At 41.5% G+C, this 23,027-nt stretch overlaps 1 protein-coding gene across 1 annotated transcript in view; it reads right to left on the reverse strand.

Annotated features, from left to right (window-relative positions):
* The window catches only part of ARID5B (AT-rich interaction domain 5B), a 177,733-nt gene that overhangs the window by 79,243 nt on the left and 75,463 nt on the right, over window positions 1-23,027 (reverse strand). Inside the window, exon 4 of the mRNA XM_057734383.1 lies at window positions 13,412-13,642. Within this exon, the coding sequence (XP_057590366.1) occupies window positions 13,412-13,642 (231 nt within the window). The remainder of the gene's footprint in view (window positions 1-13,411; window positions 13,643-23,027) is intronic.

Below are 23,027 nucleotides of genomic sequence, written 5' to 3' on the forward strand. Positions count from 1 at the left end.
GATATCTGCATGCACATTTTTATCAGATTCTCAAAGTGGGGTGAGATCCCCAAAAGCCCCCAAATCCAGTCCAACCTCCCATTTCACATGTAAGACATGGAAAGAAGGAGTCAACGGAGTTGCTGAAGCTCTCTACTTAGTATGAGGGTCAGAGCGGAACCCAAGTCTCCCGACTTCCAGCCAAGCGTCCTCTCTGGGACATTGTGCTTTTTCTTAGTTACTTGGGAATTAATAGCACTAGTGTGTATCCCTCCAAAGTCCTGGCTCTGCGCTTTTACTTAAGGCAAGGCCTTTACCTGAGCCCACTGCCTAAGGAACAGACCCTACTGTCCACTGCTATTTCTTGCCACGCTGTCCCACCATTCACGTTGGCACCAGCTACAGCCCAAGGTTCTTCCGTCATGCCTGGACAGAAGCAAACAAGGAAGGAGGAGCTGGAGGTAACAGTTATGTTGTCAACTTCCATTCTCCATTACCACTGCCAACGGACGCCAACTTTAGGCTATCCCACGGCACTGACCCTCGATCTTAAGTGTGCGTGAAGTGTAACTAAAATACTGGGAACAGGACATTCCCCCATTCAAATTCAGGAGCTCTGAGACTAAAAATCAAAATTTTTGTAAGGTCTTCAAGACACTGATGATGAGGTGAAAATTTTTGCCTAAACTCACTTTCTTGCCTAAGCCCATTTGCACTGAAGGAATTTTTTCCTGTCGTACTTTAGAGCCAGGCAGAAACTCTGGGGCTTCGTTCTGAGATTCTCAGTATCTTCTGCCACAGCTATGGAAGGTGCAGCAGATAAGAGCTGATTGTGAACTAAGCCCACAGCAGGCTCTGATTATCTGATCTCTCCACTACTGCTAAGAAGAAAAATAATTTTGGCAATAAGAGATTCCTGGAATTTATCCTAAAGAAACCATCAAAATGCTGATGCTTTTATATATAAAGATGTTCATTACAGTGTTAATTATACATTATACATTAAAGCAACAAAACCCTGGAGGAAACGCTACAAACTTCTAATAGAAAGGATTATGTAAACTCTGATACATTCATTTTATGTACTATTATGCAACTATTAAAACGGTGTTTATAAAAACATTTATAATATGAGGAAAGGTTTATTCTATAAAAACTAAAATTTTAAGGTACAACAATTGCATATATAAAATGTTCTCAATAAAAATGCTTTGGAAATAGACTGAAAGGAAATAGATAAACACTGATGAGATTATTGGCGCTATTTGGGGAGGCGATATCAAAGTGTGGATAAGCATACCAGCTTTGAAGCCAGACAGACCTGAACTGGAATCCAGCCTGACCACTTACTAGCTGTGTGGCTTACTTGCTGTAAACTTTCTGAGCATCTGTTTCTTCCCCTGTGAAGTGATGGTTAATATGAGCCTCCTTATAGGGGTGCTGTAAAGATTAAGCAAGAAAATGTATGGGAAGGGCTTAGCATAAGGCCTGACATATGGTCCATGCTCACAGAAGGGTGGCAATTATTATTATTATACTTGCATTTTCCATACTGGAAATAATTTCATAATGAGAAAAATATTTTGAAAAACATATGAACTATTTTTTTGTTTTGTTTTGGTTTTACTCTTAACTTTTTTCTCCTTGAAATATTGTACAAAGGGGATGGGGAACATCTGGTTAGCCGAAGATTCTGGTTACTTAGAGTTTGCTGCATATAACCTCGCAGCTGTGATGCTGTACGCTTCAGCACTGGGCCACATTTGCGGGGAGAGCATTTAGGCACAGGGTGAGAAGCTGATGCCCAGGTCCTATTGAGATCCCACCACTACTGCAGGCATGTTTAGCCACCGACCTTCCTGATCAGTTCAGCCGCTCAATGGGGCCAGTGACATCTGTCCTCTTGGTTATATTAGAGTTGTTCAGAGGTAAGGCATCGAAGACTGGGGGAAGGTCTTTGAAAAGTCTGGGGAAGGCTCTTCCATGAGAAGGACATTCCTCTCGTGAGGTGTACATGCAGGGCTGAGGGTGGGATGAGCAGTTACCAGGGCTGGCAGTGGTGAGACCACACTCTGCATCTCTGAGGCCACCTCCTCAACTCGGGCAGATGACCTTGGCACCAAGCGTCCGCAAGTCACTTGAGGCGGGGGAGCTCCACAATAGTCCCTGTTTCTTCAAGTCCTGACACATCTCACCTGCCTTTCTTTCAAGAACTACGGGACAGAATGCGCTCCCTACAGCATAAGACCTGTTATCTGCGCTGCGATAAAAGGAAACCTCAGAAGGACCAACTATTACTGACCTCCTCCTCCTCTCTGAACGCGCATGTGCTGGGGATGGGGCAGCAGTGAGCGCCCTGCGAGAGTACAGTTTCTGGCACTGTGCGTGATATCTTTGTTAAAATATTTTATCTCTTATTTTAACGACCTAACACTCATGTCTGGGACTGTGAGGAAAAACGTGTGACCCGCTAAACCCTGCGTGTTGTGAACTTGCCTCACGCAGGATCCTCTGTGGAACTCTTCTGGGAGACAGAAGACCTCATCCTCAGCCACGAAGAACACTGAGCAAGTCAGTGATGCATAAAGTACCCTTGGGGTGTAAGTGCCGCCCACCCAGTCATCCTCCTAATAAAGAACATTACTCCGGCTAAGCCTTTTCGTTCCCAACACTTCCCGATACAATTCCAGCCGGAACTGTAATCTATACTTTGTTCCTGACCCTGCACCCACATTTAATTAGAACTCATCAACGTCCTGGATGCTAATGGTCGGGCCACCGTTCCTTGATTTCCACAATGAATTCTGATATCTGAGCGTGAGGGGCGGGGAAGGCGGATGCACTGACCTCCGGATACAGGCTCCCATTTGCCCTCACTTCAGAATGCTCCTCGGGCTTCCCCAGAAAGAGCAACTTCTAGGTGGTGCAGACGCCAGGGACTGTGAAGCATCAAAACTAATGAACAATCTTCAACCAAAGACACTGACCAATTTCTGAAGACTGTTTCTCTAGTTTGCCGAGGTGAGGAACTGTTGAGAGACACCTGGCTATTTTGAGCCAGGCATGTTTCCTTGAGAATTAAATCAACTGGCAATGAGCTGACGTTTCAAGATTGAGGTCAAGAAATACTTGACTCTAAGCAAGGGGATAAGGTAGATGATGGAGATTTGAAGCCCTCTGGAATCTAGCAGTTTTTATATGATCTCAACAAGCATATGTTGATACAAAGATGAGTACGGCGTGACTCTTACCGCCTCTAGGAGCTTAGAATCTAGTGAAGTGACATGCAGTGGACGCAATTAATTTTAATACCAAGCAGAAGGAAAAAATAACTTCGTAAAAGTACTGAGTAACACAGAAGGGACCAGGAGCAAAGTGACCAAGATGATTATTCTGAAGCTACCCATTCAGCCTAGAAGCGCCCCTTTAAACAGCCAGGAAATCAAGCAGGCACCTCGCTCCTTTACTCCCTGCTGAGAAGCTGGTGCAGCAAACCCCCCCCCCCCGCCCCCTTTCTTTCTTATAGACCCAAGGGAACATTTCCAATTTAATAAGAAACACGTTGATTTTTCCTCCAAGAGGCTTCCTCTGGGTCCTAACCACAACGGGGCCCGCGAGAGAAGGACTCAGGAGCACATGGGCCCTCAGGAGAAGGTGACATCTTCTAGCAGGAAAAAAAAGAGTTCTGCTCATGGAGGCTGTTTTTTTTTTTGTCTACCCTGAAAACTAAAAAATGGCTGAGGAAAAACACTTCATCCCCTGAGCTTCAAAGTCCAGAGTAGTTTCCACCTCCTCACCTGAAATCACCTCCTCCTTTTTGAATCCCTCAAGGTCCAGTTGAAGATCCACTTCCTCTGAGAGGCCTCCCCTGGCCTCTGGGCCCTCCTTCGTACATCTTTTAACGCCACTGGCATCCAGACTTTGACCTTCTCAGTTCGCCCGTCGCAGACTGCCCGGCAGTGTCTGTCAGACAGCAGAGCTTTCCCAGTTGCAAAGCTTCACGGATATCATCTCCTTTGAACGTCAAAGTAACTCCAGACTCTTAGCTCCGTGCTCCTCTCCCTTTGTGGTGGAAAACTGTGCCCACGGGGGTCAGTAGCCTGGGGGGGGGCGGGGGGGGAGGGAGTACAACGTGCACTTCAGCAGCATGATAGGCCTGTGACCCTGCAGCAACCGTGTGACCCGAAGGTCACTCACGGGTCAAAGGCAGGATTGTTAAAAGGATCACAGGTAATAGTGTCCGTGACCACTGCTCTATGGTTTATGTCAACCAACTTGATTTTTAAGCATCTCGAGAACAGAGACCAAAATCCCAACACTGCCTGGAGCTCTGCCTTCCACAGAGCCGGTGCTCAATGAATGCACGGAGCGCCCAAGAAGCATCAGGAGGCACAGTCTCCTGCCCAAGTCTCGTGTCTTTTCGTCCTTCAAGATGGCGAGTGGAGAGCCAAAGAGGCGGTTCAGAGAGGAGAGTCTTAGGGAGAGAACTTCTAGGCAACTTCCACAGGGAGCGTAAAGCCCAGATGATGGAATCAAGGTCCACACCAGCCAGCAGTGAGAATATTTCCTGAGCAGGCAGCACAGCTGGCTCCTGTGCCAAGAGCTTGGCTACTCTGCATCCTTTGAAAACCCATTACCAAATCATGGCAAGCGAAATTTAATTTTAAAAAGGGAAATGATTTATGTGCTACAGGAATAAAGAAGTGACAGAAGCAGAGAAAGCTTGCATACATTTCATTTTTTGAAATTAGACCTATAATTTTTTCATTAAAAAATGGATGCCAAGTTGGGAAAGCCAATGCATTCTAAGCAGAAAATTACAGAGAGGTGTATAATGAAAGTCCTGTCAGCATCACAACTCCATGGCTTAAAAAGAGTCCAGGAGAACACAGGGTAGTTTACTACTGCCCCCTTCTATTTCCAAAGAGTTCCAGCTCTTAAATGGCTTGATATTCATCTCTGCTTCTCTGATGGGGTGGGAAGCCACTGGGAGACCTGAGCAGGGAAATAATCATTCTGGCTGCTGTGTTAAAAAGAGACCAAAGGACAGCAAGGGCTGAAGAGGGACACTGGTGTGACACAGACAAGAGGAGATGCTGGCATCAGAGTTTCTTGATCCCATCCAATGGTTTTCAGATTTTGAATTTTCATCATTCCTTTCTTAACCACTCCAACACATACCCATCCCTCCAAATCCTACAGAACCTATTTTACGTTCATTATCTAGAGACCCAGTGGTCAGTTATCTGTTTCCTGTCAGCCTGATGATCTCCGGAAATCTGAAAGATCTTTCCCAGCAGGGACCAAGGTGAGAGGCCTGTGAGTGTAATGGTTCAGAGCATGGATGTCTAGGTTCAAGCCCTGGTTTTACCACTTGCTAGCTCTGTCATGTTGCTGTGTTTAAGTGTTCTTATCTGTAAACTGACAGAGAGCAATGATACTAATACAAAGTGTGCACATATCCATTCATTTATTTAACCAATATTTATGACACACCTACTTGGCACCAAATATTGTGCTGGTCCCCAGGAATATGGTTGTGAAAAGACAGGAGAGTTCCTTGCTCTTAAAGAGTTTCCATACAGGGACTTCCCTGGTGGTGCAGTGGTTAAGAATCCACCTGCCAGTGCAGGGGACACGGGTTCATGCCCTGGTCCGGGGAAGATCCCACATGCTGCAGAGCAACTAAGCCCGTGCGCCGCAACTACTGAGCCTGCGCTCTAGAGCCCATGAGCCACAACTACCGAGCCCATATGCCACAACTACTGAAGCCCACGTGCCTAGAGCCTGTGCTCCACGACAAGAGAAGCCAGTGCACCGCAACGAAGAGTAGCCCTCGCTCGCCGCAACTAGAGAAAGCCCGCGCGCAGCAACAAAGACCCAGCGCAGCCAATAAAGTAAATAAATAAATAAATAAAATTTTAAAAAAGAGCTTCCATACAGTATGGGTGGGGATGGGGGAGACAGACTAAAACACGTAAAGAGACAAATATAGGCATTTATTTCCTATAGTGACGAATGACAGCTGGATTTGTAGAAGGGGGAAGGTCAGAGCAGACTTCTCTGGGGAGGAGACATCTGAGCTGAGGCTGGAATGATGAGAAGAAGCTGGACCCATGATATCTGTGGAAACACATTCCAGGCAGAAGGACAAACAAACAAATATTTCTGGAATGAATGGGTGTCGAATGAGTTTCAGTAGCAAATGATACCTCCTTTCCCCTAGCTGTCTGTATAGGTATGAAATGATTTTGTGCGTGTTTTTTGAGGAATCATTGTGAACCCCATACATGGTTAAGGTTGTGTTGGGTGATGCAAGAGATACAAGAAGATGTGGTTAATATGAGTACTTAAGCAGTACTTGCCGTGTTCTATGGCTATTCCACATTCTGCTAATACCCTTCCCAGATACTACCCTGTAAGCTCCTTAAGAGTGGGAAATGTTTCTGTCTTGTTCACAATGGTGTACACAGGGACCACACCAGCACTTGCTGCGCTGTAGGAGTGGGTAAGGGCATACTGTGTAGCAGGTACTGTCCCGGGCCCTAAGCAGCCCCAGAGAGCTGCACCTACAGTCCAAGGAACTTAAATCAACCCAGTTTCCCTCACAGGATACAATGAAGGAGTTTAGAGAGAATCTTCATTTATCACGAGGATTTTAAAAATCAAATGAATACAGACTTACGCAGAACCTCATTCCACCAACCCGACCTCTAACCAGCACCTTTGCCTGTGATTTTTCAGTGACCTGGCTCTTTCCTGTAGAGTGTGTGTGTGTGTATTTTAATTGATCAAAATACCTGTTTCACCCAGAGAACAATATGTTGATCCTGCTAATGTAATGGGCTATAACTATCTTGTTTTTCTCGATGAAATCCTAGCTTAAATATTAGCCAATATATTCACAAATCCTTTCTCCTGGAGTGAACAAGAGTTTACTGAACCCATGAATCCAAATAGTTTCTAATAACCCATTGAGTCCACTCAGCTACAAAAGGAGTTCAGAATATTTTAAAACATCCTTCCAAGTTCCAAAAACAGAAAAGAAATCCACTAATCCTACCCACTCCATGTATCATGAGTCTATAAATTAATTTACAGTAGCAACATAAAAATTCTTTTTACTAACCCCAAAAGGGTTGGCAGCCTAGCTTCCAATGCCTTTGCCCAAGGAGGCCTGTTCTCCGGCCCTCTTTGTGTCTTACTGTCCTGGAAGCCAAAGCCCTATGTCCATCATGCCGTGTACTCTAGAGCACGTCCCACACACCTCTACCAGCAGATGTATTGGGGTTTGGTTTACTATGCGGTATGATGAACTTAACATTCTCTCTGGCCCTGCTTTGGCAACTACATGCAATAAAAAGCAGGTACCAAGTGTGGTCTTGGTCAGACCATCCTCTAATGATAAACAGAACCTCTAGAAAGTTTTCAAGACAAATAGTTCCTCCAAGTGAGATCTCTGAGGGTGAAGGTCTTCTGCAGAAACAGCAATATACAAGAAGCACAACTCCTTTCCTGCTCGGTTTCAGTTAAAGAGAAACATCTGCCTTGTTATCATTTGGGAGGTCGGTGGGTACCGCGGGTGGGCAGGGGAAGCCTGAGCGTGGACAGGGGCCAGGAACAAAGCCATCTGATCATCGAAATCCACTGAGACCATGAAACCTACTTTGGCAAGAAAAAAATGTTTACTCACTTACAAATTCCCATGATCCTTAACAAAACAACTGCCTTTCCTTTCATTTCCAGCAAAACATGTGATGTTTAGAGGGGAAGAGGCAGAGTCCAGCTTGTCCTTTACGCTTCAAAATAATTTTACATGTCTTGAGCTTTCTTTTATAAAAAGTCAAGGTTTCATCCCCTCTTCTGTTTCCCTCCCTCCCTTTGCTTTTTCTTCTTTTGTCTATAATGTCATTATTTCACCCAACAGGAAAACGGAAAGTTCAGGGCAGAGTCAGAAAAGCGTCTTTAAAACATACTGTAAAAAGCAGAAAACTTTTCTTTTCCATTAAGTTTCCAGTAAGAGCCCTGGAGCACTAGGAAAATAGCTCCTTTATTATTCAAAGAGCAAGACAGGTTTAGATGGCTACATACAAGTTGTCTGAGGCCTAAGACTCTCATAGAAACAGTAGAGAATCTTCATTTATCAAGAGAATTTTTTTAAAAAAATCAAGTGAATACAAGTTTTTTTCTGAGCCCAGCAAGTGGGCTGTTACTACTGGATTTTATAGATGGGACAAGTGAGGGGCCTTACGTCACCCGCCCAGAGGCACAGCACATTAGACGGTTGAGCCTTGACTAAACCTGGGCTATGTGCCTATATGCCTAGCACTCTTTCAACTATACCGTGTTGCCACGCAGTCCCTCAGCAGAGTATATCTTAATACTGATGTAGCCAACTTCTCCCTGAACATCAGAGCTCACAGTGTTCTATACCTGGATCAAACACCGAGATGACAGTCCATCTCATCTCTGTTCTGTACAGGTGATTTACCACATCCTTCCTTTAACCCCATCCCACTCCTTGGTCAAGAAACTCACGCACACACGCACACGTGCACACACCATCTGCCAGAGAAATTAGAAGCATGACTTCTTACATCTCTCTGCAATTCAAAACTCAAACCAATATAAACCGTATTTTTATTATTTTTTTAACCAACCATATCTTAATCCATTTAGCCTCACCCACGTTTAAAAACTGATTTCATCTCATTTATGTTGGGTCTGCCTCGCCTCTCTGATAGAAGCCAACACCTTGAAGTCAGCCACTTATCTCCTGTACTGCGGTGCCGCTGTTTGGATGTAGCGGTCAACACCTCACACATGTGAAATCAATCTGTGTGATATTAATGTAAACATTGTGCATTACAAACTGGTGGACACTTTATTGTTCTAACAGGAAAAACAGACGAAATGTTTGCACGCGTGTGTTTTCTCTACAGCACAGACAATAACACACTATAAATGACAGTATGTGTTTTACAAAAGGGTCCTCAAATTATAAAAAGAGGTAAAAAGCAAGGTGGGGGGAGCTGTCAGAGAATGCCTTACGCTAGCAGATCCTGACAGGACAGTGGGGGCAGGAATCATACTTAAAGATGTTCATGAAAAAAAGGCTGCCGTTCCCAGCGTCACTTTCCCCTCTTTGTTATTATAACCTCATTTCCTAATTGCATGTGCAAGGCAACCAGTTTTCACAATGCTTTAGTGAGGAGTCCATTGCTTTAGTTTTAAAAACAGTCGATTCTCTTGTGCTAAGAAAACAGCACACTGCCTTTAAGACCACTGTAACTGAAAGGATGGGAGAATGTGGGCAGGATGTTGAGGCTGAAGCTTTTCAAGCACCTACCATTAATATGATTCAATTTATGCTTATGTCATAGGCTTAGACATTGTGCCGTGCTGTAAGCAAGGAAGGGACTTGAATAAAATACAGTGAAGAAAGCAGATGGTATGCTATCAAAACCCTTCAAGCCTAAAATAACCTTTCCCAAGTAAGGAGAATAGTTAATTAAAACCAGGATATATTTACTCTATGCTGAATACCTCAATGTAAATAAAAATCAAAATGACACTACTGTAAAGTGGGACTAAATGATGAAATTTCATCTCTTCTATTTTTCTTTAATAGTTTCTAATCAAACTTTTCATTAAACAGCTTCATAAAATTCCACGGAGAATTTATTTACAGGGACTCACTGCAGATTTAAAAGCCTTGCTTTTACTGTTCAATTAAATCTGTTATTCCGTGGACGACATTACAACAATGGGGAAGGGGCGGGGTGTCTGGGCAGCTGGGCAAGGTGGTCATATGAGCCAAGTCCATTTCAGAGATGAACCTGGGGAACGTGAGTAAGCTGGACAGCACACGGAGGAAACATGCGGGCATCCCTGGTCGAGAAAGCAAGCCCAGCTCCGTTCCAAAGCCATGGCCTGGCTTTGTCCCAGCCCGGGTCCACCAACTCACATTCTTCTCCCCCTGGTAGAGAGGGCATTGGGTCATTTAATAAATCCCACCCGGAGGGCATGGCCTCCTGAGGGCGATGAGTGAGGGCAAACAAATCTCAGAGAGACCAAGAGCTAACCCAGGGTGAAGGCAGCCATTCCTAATGGAGTCCGGACCTGAATTTTAAATAATCTAGGTATTTCCAAACTTTTCTGATGACCTCTCTCCCTATTTGTATTTATTTTTTTAATTTTTATTCTTTTAAAATTTTTATTGGAGTATAGTTGATTTACAATGTTGCATTAGTCGGGTGTGTCCAGCAAAGTAAATCAATTATACATATACATATATCTGCTTTTTTTTTTTTTTTTTTTTTTTTTCAGATTCTTTTCCCATATAGGGAAAGTTGAGTAGAGTTCCCTGTGCTACACAGTAGGTCCTTATTAGTTCTCTATTTTACATATAGTAGTGTGTATATGCCAATCCCAATTTCCCGATTTATCCCTCCCCCCGACTTCTCCCTATTTTTAAAAACCCAGTCCAGCCTGGCCTTTCCCGTGAGGCTTTCCCTGACCCCTCGCATGGTGACCAACTTCTCCATCTAGGCCACCTCCTCCCCACACCCCCAGCTCACTGCAAAATGCCTACTGCACTTGCTTTCTGCAATACTCACCCAATACTTCGTCATCGACTTTCTTGTCACATTAGTTAATCTTTCAGGTGTGCTAATCCTGTCTTCCCCAATTAGATTTTAAATCCTCAAAATAAGCAAGGACTGTGTTTTATTTATCTTTTGAACAGCCCCCTTCCCACCCCCACTCCGTAATCCCATTTGATAGAAGAAAGCAAGAAATATATTAGTTAATAAAATCAACATTATTTAATCATAGGAAAGCAGACACTGTCCTTTTGAGAAGGGCCTTGGAGGTATTTTATGGCAATTTATGAATTTCATGTGTCAAATGCGTAGCTGTTAAATGCTATAAACTCTTTGCCATCAGCTCTACCATTCATCCACCTGGTGATATGGCTAATAAAATTTGATTTTTACAGCCTAGGCATACTGTTACCTAAATTACATTTGACCAATTACTGAAGTCACCAAACGTGTGGCACAGAATATATACTGTGTAGAAAATGCATCTGTGGGCCCCCTGGCACTGGCGGTAATCTGACAGAAGTGTTTCAGTCATCTGGCAGTGTTTAATATTAGGAACATTTGTTTAATGCCAGTCACTAATTAAATTTATGTTCTTCCACCAACTGTTAGTTGGTCGGAGAAACCCAATCCCGCATCTTAACAAACCCTTTAACCCATGTTGATTTCAAATATAACCAGTTGGAGGTGGAAAAGGAATTTCTCTGGAAATTTAGCTGTACGACCAGAAGTACAAGGCGGGGGAGGGTGCTGGCGAAGGTGATCACATCAGGTCAGAGTAAGCTTTTCGTGCTGACCGCTTGCTAAAATGAAATCCTGAAAGAAGTACCAACTCTTTGAAGTATAAACTTAACGAAAAAGAATCTAATATTCTAATTTTTAGACTAGCCATCTAGAAGCTCTTTAATCGTATCGTTATTCCAAAAGCAAGCTTCCACTTTACGAGGATGGAGAAGAAAAACATTAAAATTAGCTATACCAGAAGAAAGTTCAGGAAAACACTCAAAAGTCAGATGCTTGTGTTTGTGAGAACATTTAAAACGAATTTAGTAACACTTAACCATTGTGATCGCTGTTAAATTGGAACTTCTATTACCAATTCTAGATGCAACAGCTTTGAAACTCAATGACTAATAACTCTTAAATTAGCCGAAAAGGTTAAAACATTTTTTTCATTATATTACATTGTGAAACTCTAATTTTGAATACTCAAACGAGGGAAAGCATTTTTTCAGTTCTATTTTGTATCAGGAATTTAGAGATCTTTTGAGCAGAAAGCAGGACGGAGGGTTTGGGAGTATGGGCTAGAGAAGAAAAATTCAAGAGAAGCATTGAAAAGGCAAGATTTATAAATGTTCATCTGAAAAGAGAATTTTTAAAAAAGGTATTAGATACATTCATCTACTTGAATAAAAGGTTATTTGAATATTAAGAATGATAAGGAAATCTTCTTGGAAGAAGGAAAAAATAACTTGCATAAACACTGTTACTTTCTTATAGACTAAGCCAGAGTTGTGGAAGGCATCTGAAAAAACAGTAACGAAAAAAAAAGTCATGTCTAATAAACTTAGGTCCCCTTCCGCTCTTTCCTCTCTTCCTTCTTGGATCAAGATAAGCCATCTGCTCACCCTCACCCTTCTGCCTACACATCTACTTACAATATCCCTCCCACAGCAGCTCCAGGGCTGCTGGAGTCATAAGAGGCCACTGTGGACACCCCAAACCACGGCAAGGCCTGTAATGGCTAGGCAGGATAATCTGAACCTGAATGACCTGCAAAATTAATCTGCAGAATTAGGCGTCCTTGGGAAACATTATCCAACAGAATCAAGGAGTATTCCTGCCCAAAGGGACCCGTGCTCTCTCTAGGCCGGGGATGTCTGCCGCATCCGCACCCAGGTACCCACACGGAAGCCAGCACGGCTCAGTCATCACCCCACTCCCTCTATGGTGGTGATTCCCAGAGAAGGGAGAAGGTGCGGGTGGGGGATGTCCTTGCCTCTGTAAATATAGGAACTTCCAGGTGACACGTGTAGCATGGTGGCGTGCCCCCAGGGTATTCTGATGTTCCGGCCCAGCCTACTGAGAACCACTGATACGAACCAATCTCAAGGGAGAGATGAGAAAGTGAAGATGTGGGAGAGGTGATTTTATCTTGCCTCCAGTCTTTCCCGGCATCATGCAACGTCTCCTAAACTGAGGATGTGCTATCTTCTCCTCCTTCCCTTCTATCTACAGAGAACTCATGACCAATCGGCCAAAGAGAGGTGCAGATACAGACCCGTGTGCACATATCCATCTTTGATGGGCATAGTGTATAAAGATATATGTATACGACGAAATTCAGGGACACTGGGATCTACCTATCTATCTATATCTATTTACCTTATAGTACTGAAGTGGTTAAACTGGTGTATTTTTTTTTTAGACTGGTGTATTTTTATAGTTCCTTATACCACTGAAAAGGAAGTGATCAGTTAAATTAAAAAAATCAATATTTGAACAGCCAAAACCTTTTAAGAAACAACTAGCATAAAAGCTTCCTGTCCTATAAAGTTCAGTTTCAAGGTTGACCAAGCAACTCCAGACTCTATTTTGAACAACAAATTCTAAAGAATAATCCTGTGCCCTGGCACACAGAGGCTGCCGAGGAGGCAGTGACGTCTTATGCTGCAATCACCGGGGGGAGAGGAGGGGTGGGGTGGCACACGGGGCTTGTCAAAGTAAGCCCCGTTCCCCACCACTGCTCTTCACAAGAACTGAGAACAACCGGACACACACGCACAAGTTTCATGTAGGAGAAAAAAAAAAAAAAAAAAAAGACTCACCAAACTCATCGCATATGCTCTCATTTTCTATGAGAGTTGGGTGGTCAAAGGTGTCACGACAGTACAGGATCTGAGGGTTCTTGCTGACCACTGCGATGCCTCCCAGGGCCAACGCAAACTGGTCCGTGAGAATGGAAGACGGCTTATCCTGGATGCGTTTCAGCATCGAGCGGTAACGGCAGTACTGAGGGTAGCTGAGAACGATCACGTTCGTTTCTTCCTCGTCCTCCCCTAGACAAACGAGAAAACACTTCCATTACCCTCTTCCCTCCAACAGAGAACAGTTGTGGCCATGGCATCGTTTCAATGACGACCTCTGGTTTTGTACTAAAAATAGAGTCTTCAATAAGACTCCTGTATCAGTTTATCTTTAGCACAGTCCAGGTAATGCCAGCATCCCCTCAGCACCATCACCCACCCAGCTCCATGAAAAAGCCTCGGGTTACCAGCAGAGAAAAGGAAAAGAGTGGGATGGATAATAGACAGATTAAGCAATGTTTCGGTCACCAGCAAGCAGCACATCCAGAAAACTCTCTTGAAAGAATCTGATGTATGTGTATATTTTAAGCATTAAACGCATCACTGTAGGAAAAAAATCAGAATTTTGTTGACCTTCTTTATACTTCTTTCCACAGTTTGGTATTGCTTTTATTTTGGATTACATCATCTTTCAGTGCTTGAAGCTCCTGTAAAGGTCATCTGGCCCGAGAGAGATGTCTGTGGGTCTAAAGAGCATCCTCACCTGCTTTGGTGGTTGTTAGTGCTGTTCAGTGCATATTTCTCGCTCTCTTTATGGTCCTGTGGAAAGGCCGTACTTCCTGGCCCACTGAAGACAAGTGGCCGTGTGACTGGTGCTGGCCAAAGAAATATGGCAGAAGTGGGTGGCTACTTTAAGAGCCAGTGTACAACTGACCACACCCTCTCCCTCCCTTTGTTCTGGACATTTGTAATGTTTCAGATAGAGGCTACTCTGCCAGTCTTGGTCCTGAGTGAGGATAACATGGAGCAAAGCCCCTGGCTGGTCCTAAACAGACGTATAAACATAAGTACTTGTTGTTTCAAGTGAGACTGTGATTTGGAGGTTGTTTTTGCAGCATGATGCATCCCAATGTGATTGATACATCCACCTTCTCTGCCCTCCTCCCAACCCATACCCCCTCTCTTCTGATGTTCCTCAAATCCATCTGGTAACTTGGCACAACTCAGAGAACCACACTGAGAGGACTCCCCAAGCATCCTTGCGAGAGCCCCACCAGAACCAACTTAACTCAGGAGAACGTTTCAGCAACTTCAATGAAACTCCTTCTTGCAACGATCTTAATGGTTATCTACACCTCACCATATTAAGTGCTCATTTACAAACCCAGATTCTGCATGGATGAATCCCTCCTTCATCTTAAGCTTGAGAAATGCCCCCGCCCCCCACTTTGGTATCCTGCCACCCGCACAATGTCAAGATGATTTAGGCTCCATGACCCATTTTGCTATCACTCTCTATAACCACACCATCAGGGCATTTGTAAGCAATTCCCAGATATGTCACTTGCTTATCCAAAGGGAAAACACTCAATATCTCGAGCCTTTACCATGCTGCAGGGAATTGCACAAAACAGTTGTTAAGGATACCAACATTATCGTGGCCATCTGGTAACCAGTGGGAGATGAATGAGTAAGGATAGAATATAATGATGGAACATAACCAGTACCAATGGAAGGTGTGCATGTGACCTTTTCAGATAGGAGGCCGATACCGAGATGTATTTCTAATTATGTTCACTTAGTTCCTCAGGCTGGAGGCTTCTTCGAGAATGGAGATGTTTAGCTGCTTTCAAGATGACATCTTTTAACAGTTTACGTTGCTTAGACTCCTGCCAGGTTTGTGGGTAGCCACTTCATCAGCTGGCACACTTAATTAAAAGGAAATATATTTACACTGAAAGCAAGTCCCCAATGAAAAGCAGTTTTGAGATGCTGATCTATGTTCCAAGACATGCCAATTTGAGATTTTTTACAGTAGATCAAGACCCTAGTTCACACGTTGGGTTCAAATCTATGCTTTCTATGGGGTTAAAGCAAAAAAAAGTTTTAGTGGAAATATTTACCAAACATCAGAACTCCAGAGTGTCTAAGTTCTATTTGAAGAAGCAGCCCCTAATGCGTCAATTGCATTATTACACTCTATTCATCCAAGATGACCAAGATTCGTCCGAGATCATCCAAGATGAGAGACAGGGGTATAACCATGAACCCTCAGGACTTGTTTCAGCATGCTCAGCCCCTAATACCATCTCCTGTACATAGTAAATACTGTTCAAATACCTGTTGATTTCAAAATTCTATCTCTTTGCTTTCTGTGATGGGGTGGGGGGGAGCTGTACTCGTTTCTCCAAGCGTTCTTGAATGATATGGAGAAAGTCATGCTTCTCAGGCTGAATGAGGGTGAAAAAAATGGATGCTACAAGTCAGTTTTACAGCAGAAGATGTCACCTGGATTCATGGGACCACTTCACTTCCCTCCTATCCCTTTATTCTCTTTCTGGTTTCTCTGACCATTTTTCATGATGATGCCATCTCTAGTTTCTTCTTAATTCTCTATTCTGGATGAAATCAGCCTCTTGGCTCTGTTCTGTGCTTAGAAATGACTTTTTTTTTTTTTTTACTCCACCTCATTCTTCAAACATTTATCCCTCTTTCATCATGCAGTTTCTAAAACACTAACCAAACCCTGAGTCTTTCTCTTTCTGATGGAAAAAAAAATAGCAAATTCCCTCCGATTCCAAGTCATGGAAACACATGCTATGATGTCCATTCATTCTGGAGATAGTATCTCTAAGAATGCTCCAGGGACTGTCCGCATCAGAATCACATACGGGGGTGTAAAAAGGCAGACTCTGGGGCCACACTGACAATCTCTGACTCAGAATCTCTAAGGTTGGGGCCCAGGAATTTATATATTTAACAAGCTCCCAGGTTGTTCATGCACATTAAACTTTGAAAACACTACCTGAGTTTAGCTTTCTGCATAGACTTACAGTGATTTCTTCAGTTGGGTTTTGATCTCTCTCTCTCTCCGTATACATATATATAGATATATATATATTTTTTTCTTTCCTGTTTCCAGGTATATGCTTCTATCCCAAACCACATTGTACCTAAAACAGAACACATGACCAAATTCCCTTCTCCTTGCCATTTTCCCAGGATTGTTACAGGTATCAACAGAAGACAGCGAATGTAAAAAATCCCTCTTAATGAAAAATATGATGAACCGAGGAACTGTTTTCCTGTTTAGAAAGCAGAGCAAAAATACTACTGCAGTTTCTGGTGCTAATAATAAAACATTAAAATTTACAAAGGCCTTTCACACAGCATATCTTTTTCTGTTGTTGTTTCTCACAACAACCCTATTAGTAGCATAACAACCTGTTAATATTCCCTGACTTAGAGATGGGCAAGTTGAAGTTCAGACACCCAAGTGACTAGTCCAGGATCTCAAAGAACTAGAAAGTGATGGAGGTGAGACTATAACCCAGTCTTCTAACTCCAAGTTTGATGAGCTTTTCATTATGACGAAATGTCACTAATAACATTCCTTAAGGTAATATCTTGATTTCTTTTCCTATATGGGTGTGGCTGAAATAAAATATTTTTCCTTTGACATATTATTTTTATCATTGTTGTTGAAGAGATTTAACTAATTTACAATACTAGGGATGAGGATGGTGGTCTCTGATCAAGTAAGATAGGAGACGTCCATTTCATCGAGAACTGTAGACTTTGACCAGTTATAAGCCAGAATCCTTCTACTCTGGTTAAGTTAGCATGTTCTTATTTTGAAACACCACAATTCCCATTGTAACAATTGAACATTATTGACACATCATTCATGTTTAACAGCTTTCTACTTTCTATCCACATGATAGGAAATAAAGCCAACTCTAGGTTGTGCAAGCCTAGAACCCCTGCACCTCACTGGGAGGTTAGAGGCACAGCTGAGACCTGGTCTAATGTGGCCATGCTTAGTGATTCCAAAAGAAAAATTATTATAACTTTCTTGTTGATGAACAGAACCATCCATTTGGGCCAGAATTTTAGCACTGCTTGGACAGAGGCAAACTTCCAACTTTACAATTAGATATTCCTAGAGGAGCTGCCTTTAATATTTACAAAAAGCAGAGGAAGCCCATGAGACCCTCAGGACTCCTGTGAAAAGATTAACAAGCATTCTAGGTGAGAGTCAAGAGAAAATCCAGAGTAAAGGTGAGATCTGGAAGAACCAACAATTCATCTAGGTCAAAGTTTCACTGAATGAAGACACCCTGGATCTCTTCTTTGGAGTTTAGGCAGACGTTTCTTGAACTGAATAAACTTTTTTTTTTCCAAGACAAAGTGTGGTCACTTTAATATGAAAGGTATATACGACAGAGTCTAAAACTCTGAGTTTGGAAGTGCTTTCCAGGTCTAAAATTCTATGATCCTATAACTTCCTCCAAAGGCTTTGCCTTAGATTAACTTCTTCCTGATACAGCTACAAAAATATTAAATTGTTCAACAGCTGTCATATTTTATTTTGCCCTAGTACACTAAGACACAAATAAAGCCAAACAACCCTTTCAAGAATTCTTATTTAAATACCTCAGCTACTTCTTTCCTCCTATGCATTTCATACACACATAAACAAACACTCCTATGCAAAGTTACGCATGAAACAAGGGCTGACAGTAAAAGCTGTGTAGGACACCTCCCCCTTTCCAATTCATAATAGGTCTAGCAGATAAATCTAAGAATGAATAAAGAGAGGATAAACTGCACATTTGTTTAGCAAAAGACAAACAAAGTGTTCCTGGAACAAAGATTTTCTTTCAGCCACACCCACAGAGGAAAAGAAATCAAAGTATTACCCTAAGGAATCTTTCTCCAACACACTCTAGTTGGTTGTAGCTCGGTGGGTTATATATACATTACTTGATTTCTGTCAACAGAAAATGACCAGCAATAAGTTACTGGTACCAAAGACTGAAATTTCAAACCATAATTATGATATTCTATTCAAATGTCATCCTCAAGTCCCCCTCCACCAAAAAAAAAAAAAAAAAAAAGAGCGTGCTTATTTTAAAACGCAATATTCAAAGGGAATAAGAGTCCCCAAATTACTAAACCTCATTTCAACTTCGATGAAAAGAACTTTGCCTATTAAAAGTTAATACCTAAAGTACACTGCTTGTAATGCTCAACCAAAATTACTCTAATCCTGCGCTTATATCATAATTACACGTTTTGTTAACCTCTCTCAATGTCAATTTTTCACTTATTTATATATTTTCAAACTCCAAAACAGAATTCCACTGAGAAACTGTAATTATAACGTGAGACTCCACCCAAGCTTTTCAAACGGTAACTGTATACCATTGCTTTAATCCTCAGCGTTGGGCTGGGGGTGGGGAGAGGGTGGGGGGAGAGCGTAAGAGCGGGCATTCATCCTGAATAGCGCGTTGCTCAAGTTGTCTTTGTAAAAAGAGATGCATGAAATAGCAAACACAATGAATTAATGGAGCATTGACTTTCAAATATCCATAATGCTATTTTTTTAAATAGATAATGGTGGCCAAATGCACAGAAGTCTGAAAACATAAATTCCGGAGGAGAAATTTGCTTTTATCTCTTACACAACAATTTAGAAATGTAACTTTCTTTTTCATTCTCTGGGAAGGAGGGAAGGCTTGTTTCAGAAACATCACACTATTATGCTTACTGAAAACCACTGTAATCTACTTCTAACATCACAGTAAGCTTTAAAAACAAAAAAACAAACAAAAAAACACTTAAAACAAAAACCCTCGCACCAGGATTTTATAGAGCCTGGTGGAAAAAGTATGCATGTTCCTTCCTGCACCTAATTACCTCAACTGAAAAACCTGCCAAGTATTTTGCACTTTAGTTCTCTTAATCGTATTAGGGCAAATGCATTTGGATGCCAATAGAAACAAACATTTAAAGATTTTCACTTAAAAGATTCCAAATATATATGAAGGTTATGTTTGAGACACAATGTCCCTAGTCCTTCAAAGATGATATACAGTATTCTTTTTCCCCCTAGCAAATATGAATTTGCTCATGTTATAAAACTTGATGTCTAGTTTTGAGACAATTTAAGTAAAATAATGTCAATATGAGAGGCTCTTACAGTGATTTATGCTTCTTTCTGCTACTTTATTACATTAGACATTCCTTTCTCTAAAGCTTTATACTTTTCACTGTGCTCCTAGCAACCAACCAACGGCAAAGCATCAACTTTATGTACCTGGCACCATTCCAATTCTTACTGCTATTGACAATTATATTGAAGTTTCCACTTAATTGCTGCTCTGTTGTGACACTGAATATTTGTCATAATTAGGCATTTCCTATTTTCCATCCATTCATTTTTGATTATTACTGAAAATGAAAATTTTTTATTCCAGAAAACCTAAGCATGAAAAGTCTACAGATAAGAGTAGCTACAGCTGTTACTATCATTACAACATTGTAACATGCAGCAAAAAAAAAAAAAAAAAAAAAAAGAGAGAGAGAGAATATATTTCTCGGAAGGTAATTTTCCTTTCAGTCTAAGTGCTCTTATTCATCTTACAGTTACTCAATGATTTCCTGTTCTAATTACAGGACATTATACAGAAAGACATTTGTAAAAGGAAAATGCAACAGTGCATATGACTAAATAGCCTGAATTGGTTGAAAGTGTTTAAAATGCAAAGTTGTACATTAACTTTATCAATTCCTGATTACAATTCTGTGTAAACGTGTAATGTGTCCCTACATCTCTCATAAGGCAGTCAACTTAGTACCCAAAGTTACTACACATCAAAGGGGAAAACACAGTCGCAGTTAAACTGATGTTGAAGAGTTGGGGTGGGGGAAGATCAGTTTTTTGTTTTTGTTTTTTTCTTTCTCATCAAAGCTGTTAAATTGAAGGCATGCCAAGACAAGGAGAGGAAAATATTAATAATAAAAATAAATTAAGTGCCTGATTAAAAGGGAGAGAGAACAAGATTACATCCGGAATAGAAATGAAAATGCCACAAACTATTTCATAAAAACATACTGTGACGTAAATTGCACATCAGTATTGCACTGTTGTGGTTATTTTGAGAAATGGTTTGTACTGTAAGTCAGCTGGTGCTGCCCCACCCTTAATGATTTTGTAATTCTCTACACAGTAAGCAAGTGGGACAACCCTGAGATTTCTAAGACAGAAAACAGACCTAGCCTAACAGAACTGACAAATAAAAAGATAATGTACTTTTAACATAACGGAACAAGAAGATTGGCTTTATTAACTAAAAAAAAAACTACTTTAAATGGTCCCCAGCTTGCCATTTGTTTTGATAAATGGAAAGACAGATCTTCCCAGGATAGGCAACAAAAACATCACTGGAAAACTTTGAAAAAGAAAATGTGGGAAAATATGTCAGTGCATGGTTACAAACAGAACAAAGAATATCTCAAATGTAAAACCCAGGGTTTTAACCAGATGTTTCCAAAAGCAAGCCACTTCAAATGGATAGACACACAGATATAAAAATATGTGATAATATATTAATACCAACTTTTGCCCTACATTGCTTCATCACTCAAAAAAAAGAAAACAGAAAGCTAAACTAAAACCAAGCACTGCCATCACTTCGAGGAACAACTGAATGGAAGCAAAGCCAGCTCCACCACCAAAGGTCCCCCAAATGGTCACTGAATTCTCAGCCACATTCAAAAGCCACATTAGATTTCTTCTCAAGAATTCTGCATCTGATTCCCACATGGCTCAACTCAGCCGAATTTAAATGTCATACAAGACAGGGATTATGCAACAGGTGTATCTACTGGTGAGACCACATGGCTAGGCTGACGCATAGGTAAAAGTGGCGTAGGTAAAAGTGGTGACCACATTTGGGGTGTGATTCTAAGGGGCCTGACCTACCTTAACCTGCTTCCCTTTCACAGGGTTATCTGTTCAGCTACAGTCAACCACTCACTTTTACTATCAGTGAGTTTCAGTGTCTGAAGAAGAAAATATGAAGAACCCATGAGACCACCTAGGAGCCAAAGCTTAGACAAAATTTCTCCTACTCTAAAACTGTATCGAAGAGATTAATTTATGCATTTATTTACTTACTAGTGACCCAGTTAAGGTATTATATTGGATTTGAACTTAGTTCAACTCAACCCTCTCTTGGTTTACAGGAAGCTATTACTAAGATCCAGTTAGCCCCTCTGGTTGCCATGACAAAGTTGTTAGAAGAGAAGGAAACTAGACCATCATTAGCACAACTGGTCTTAAAAAGTATATTCATTTTTGCCATCTTTCCCCTTAAAAATATCTACACAGCTTTTTATTTTTCAAGTTGTAGCTTACAGCTGCCGTCATTGCGAGAATCCTTTGACATTTGAGAGACTCTCCTGAACCCCCAAACTCATGAATAAACCTAATTAAGGTATGATACTGGACAGATCAATAGCTAAATGATTAACTTCCACACATTAGTCTCTCAGCATGTACGATCTGTATCTGTGCCTTAAGAAAAAGACTAATCACTATCTGTCGTGACGTTCATGGACATTATTATTTCACAAGTAGTCAACACTGGTAAGGCTAAGTCTCATCATTTCCAACATGGTTTATATCGGGGGAAAAACCTGTATGTGTGGAGAACAAACACCAAACAATCTAAGACTGATTAATATTGGTTACCTAATGCCTAGCATTCTATACATATATACATACACACACACACATATGTGTGTGAGTGTATATACATACACACTATACAGCAGAATATATGTTATATCTGGAGATACTATTATATCATGGTATGCTGCTTTGATTAAAACTTTGTGGTCAGTAAAAATAATAAAATAAAAAATAACAAAATCAAATAACATTTCCGGTCATGCAAAGATGCTTCTGTTATAGTCAATGAAAATGAGAAAGGTAAGAAATAATAATATTCAGTCCCTTGTCTTTTGTTTAATAGCATTACTGATATATAAGTCACATACCAGATAATTCATCCATTTAAAATGTACAAGCTTTTAGTATATTCACAGAGCTGTGCATCTATCACTACAATCAAATTTAGAACATTTTCATTATTCCAAAAGAAACCCTGAAGTCTCTCACTCCCACATCTCTGCCCCTCATCGTCCTAGGCAGCCACGAATCTACTTTCTGTCTCTATAGATGTGCTTCTTCTGGATATTGAATATAAATGGAATCGTACAATATGTGGTTCTCTGTGACTGGCTTCTCTCACTTAACATAATGGTTTTTGGTTTTCGTTTTTTGTTTTTCATTTATTTGGCTGCATTGGGTCTTAGTTGTGGCACATGGGGTTTTTCCTTGTGGCGTTGCAGGCTTCTCTCTAGTTGTGGCCCGCAGGCTCCAGAACATATGGGCTCAGTAGCTGTGGCACGGGGGCTTATTAGTTGCCACACAGCATGTGGATCTTGGTTCTCCAGCCAGGGATTGAACCCGTGTCCCCTGCATTGGAAGGAGGATTCTTAACCACTGCACCACCAGGGAAGTCCCAGCATGATGTTTTCAAGGTTCATACATATTGTAGAGTGT

Source organism: Hippopotamus amphibius, chromosome 5, assembly GCF_030028045.1.
Source record: "Hippopotamus amphibius kiboko isolate mHipAmp2 chromosome 5, mHipAmp2.hap2, whole genome shotgun sequence".
In the NCBI taxonomy this organism is placed as follows: domain Eukaryota; kingdom Metazoa; phylum Chordata; class Mammalia; order Artiodactyla; family Hippopotamidae; genus Hippopotamus; species Hippopotamus amphibius.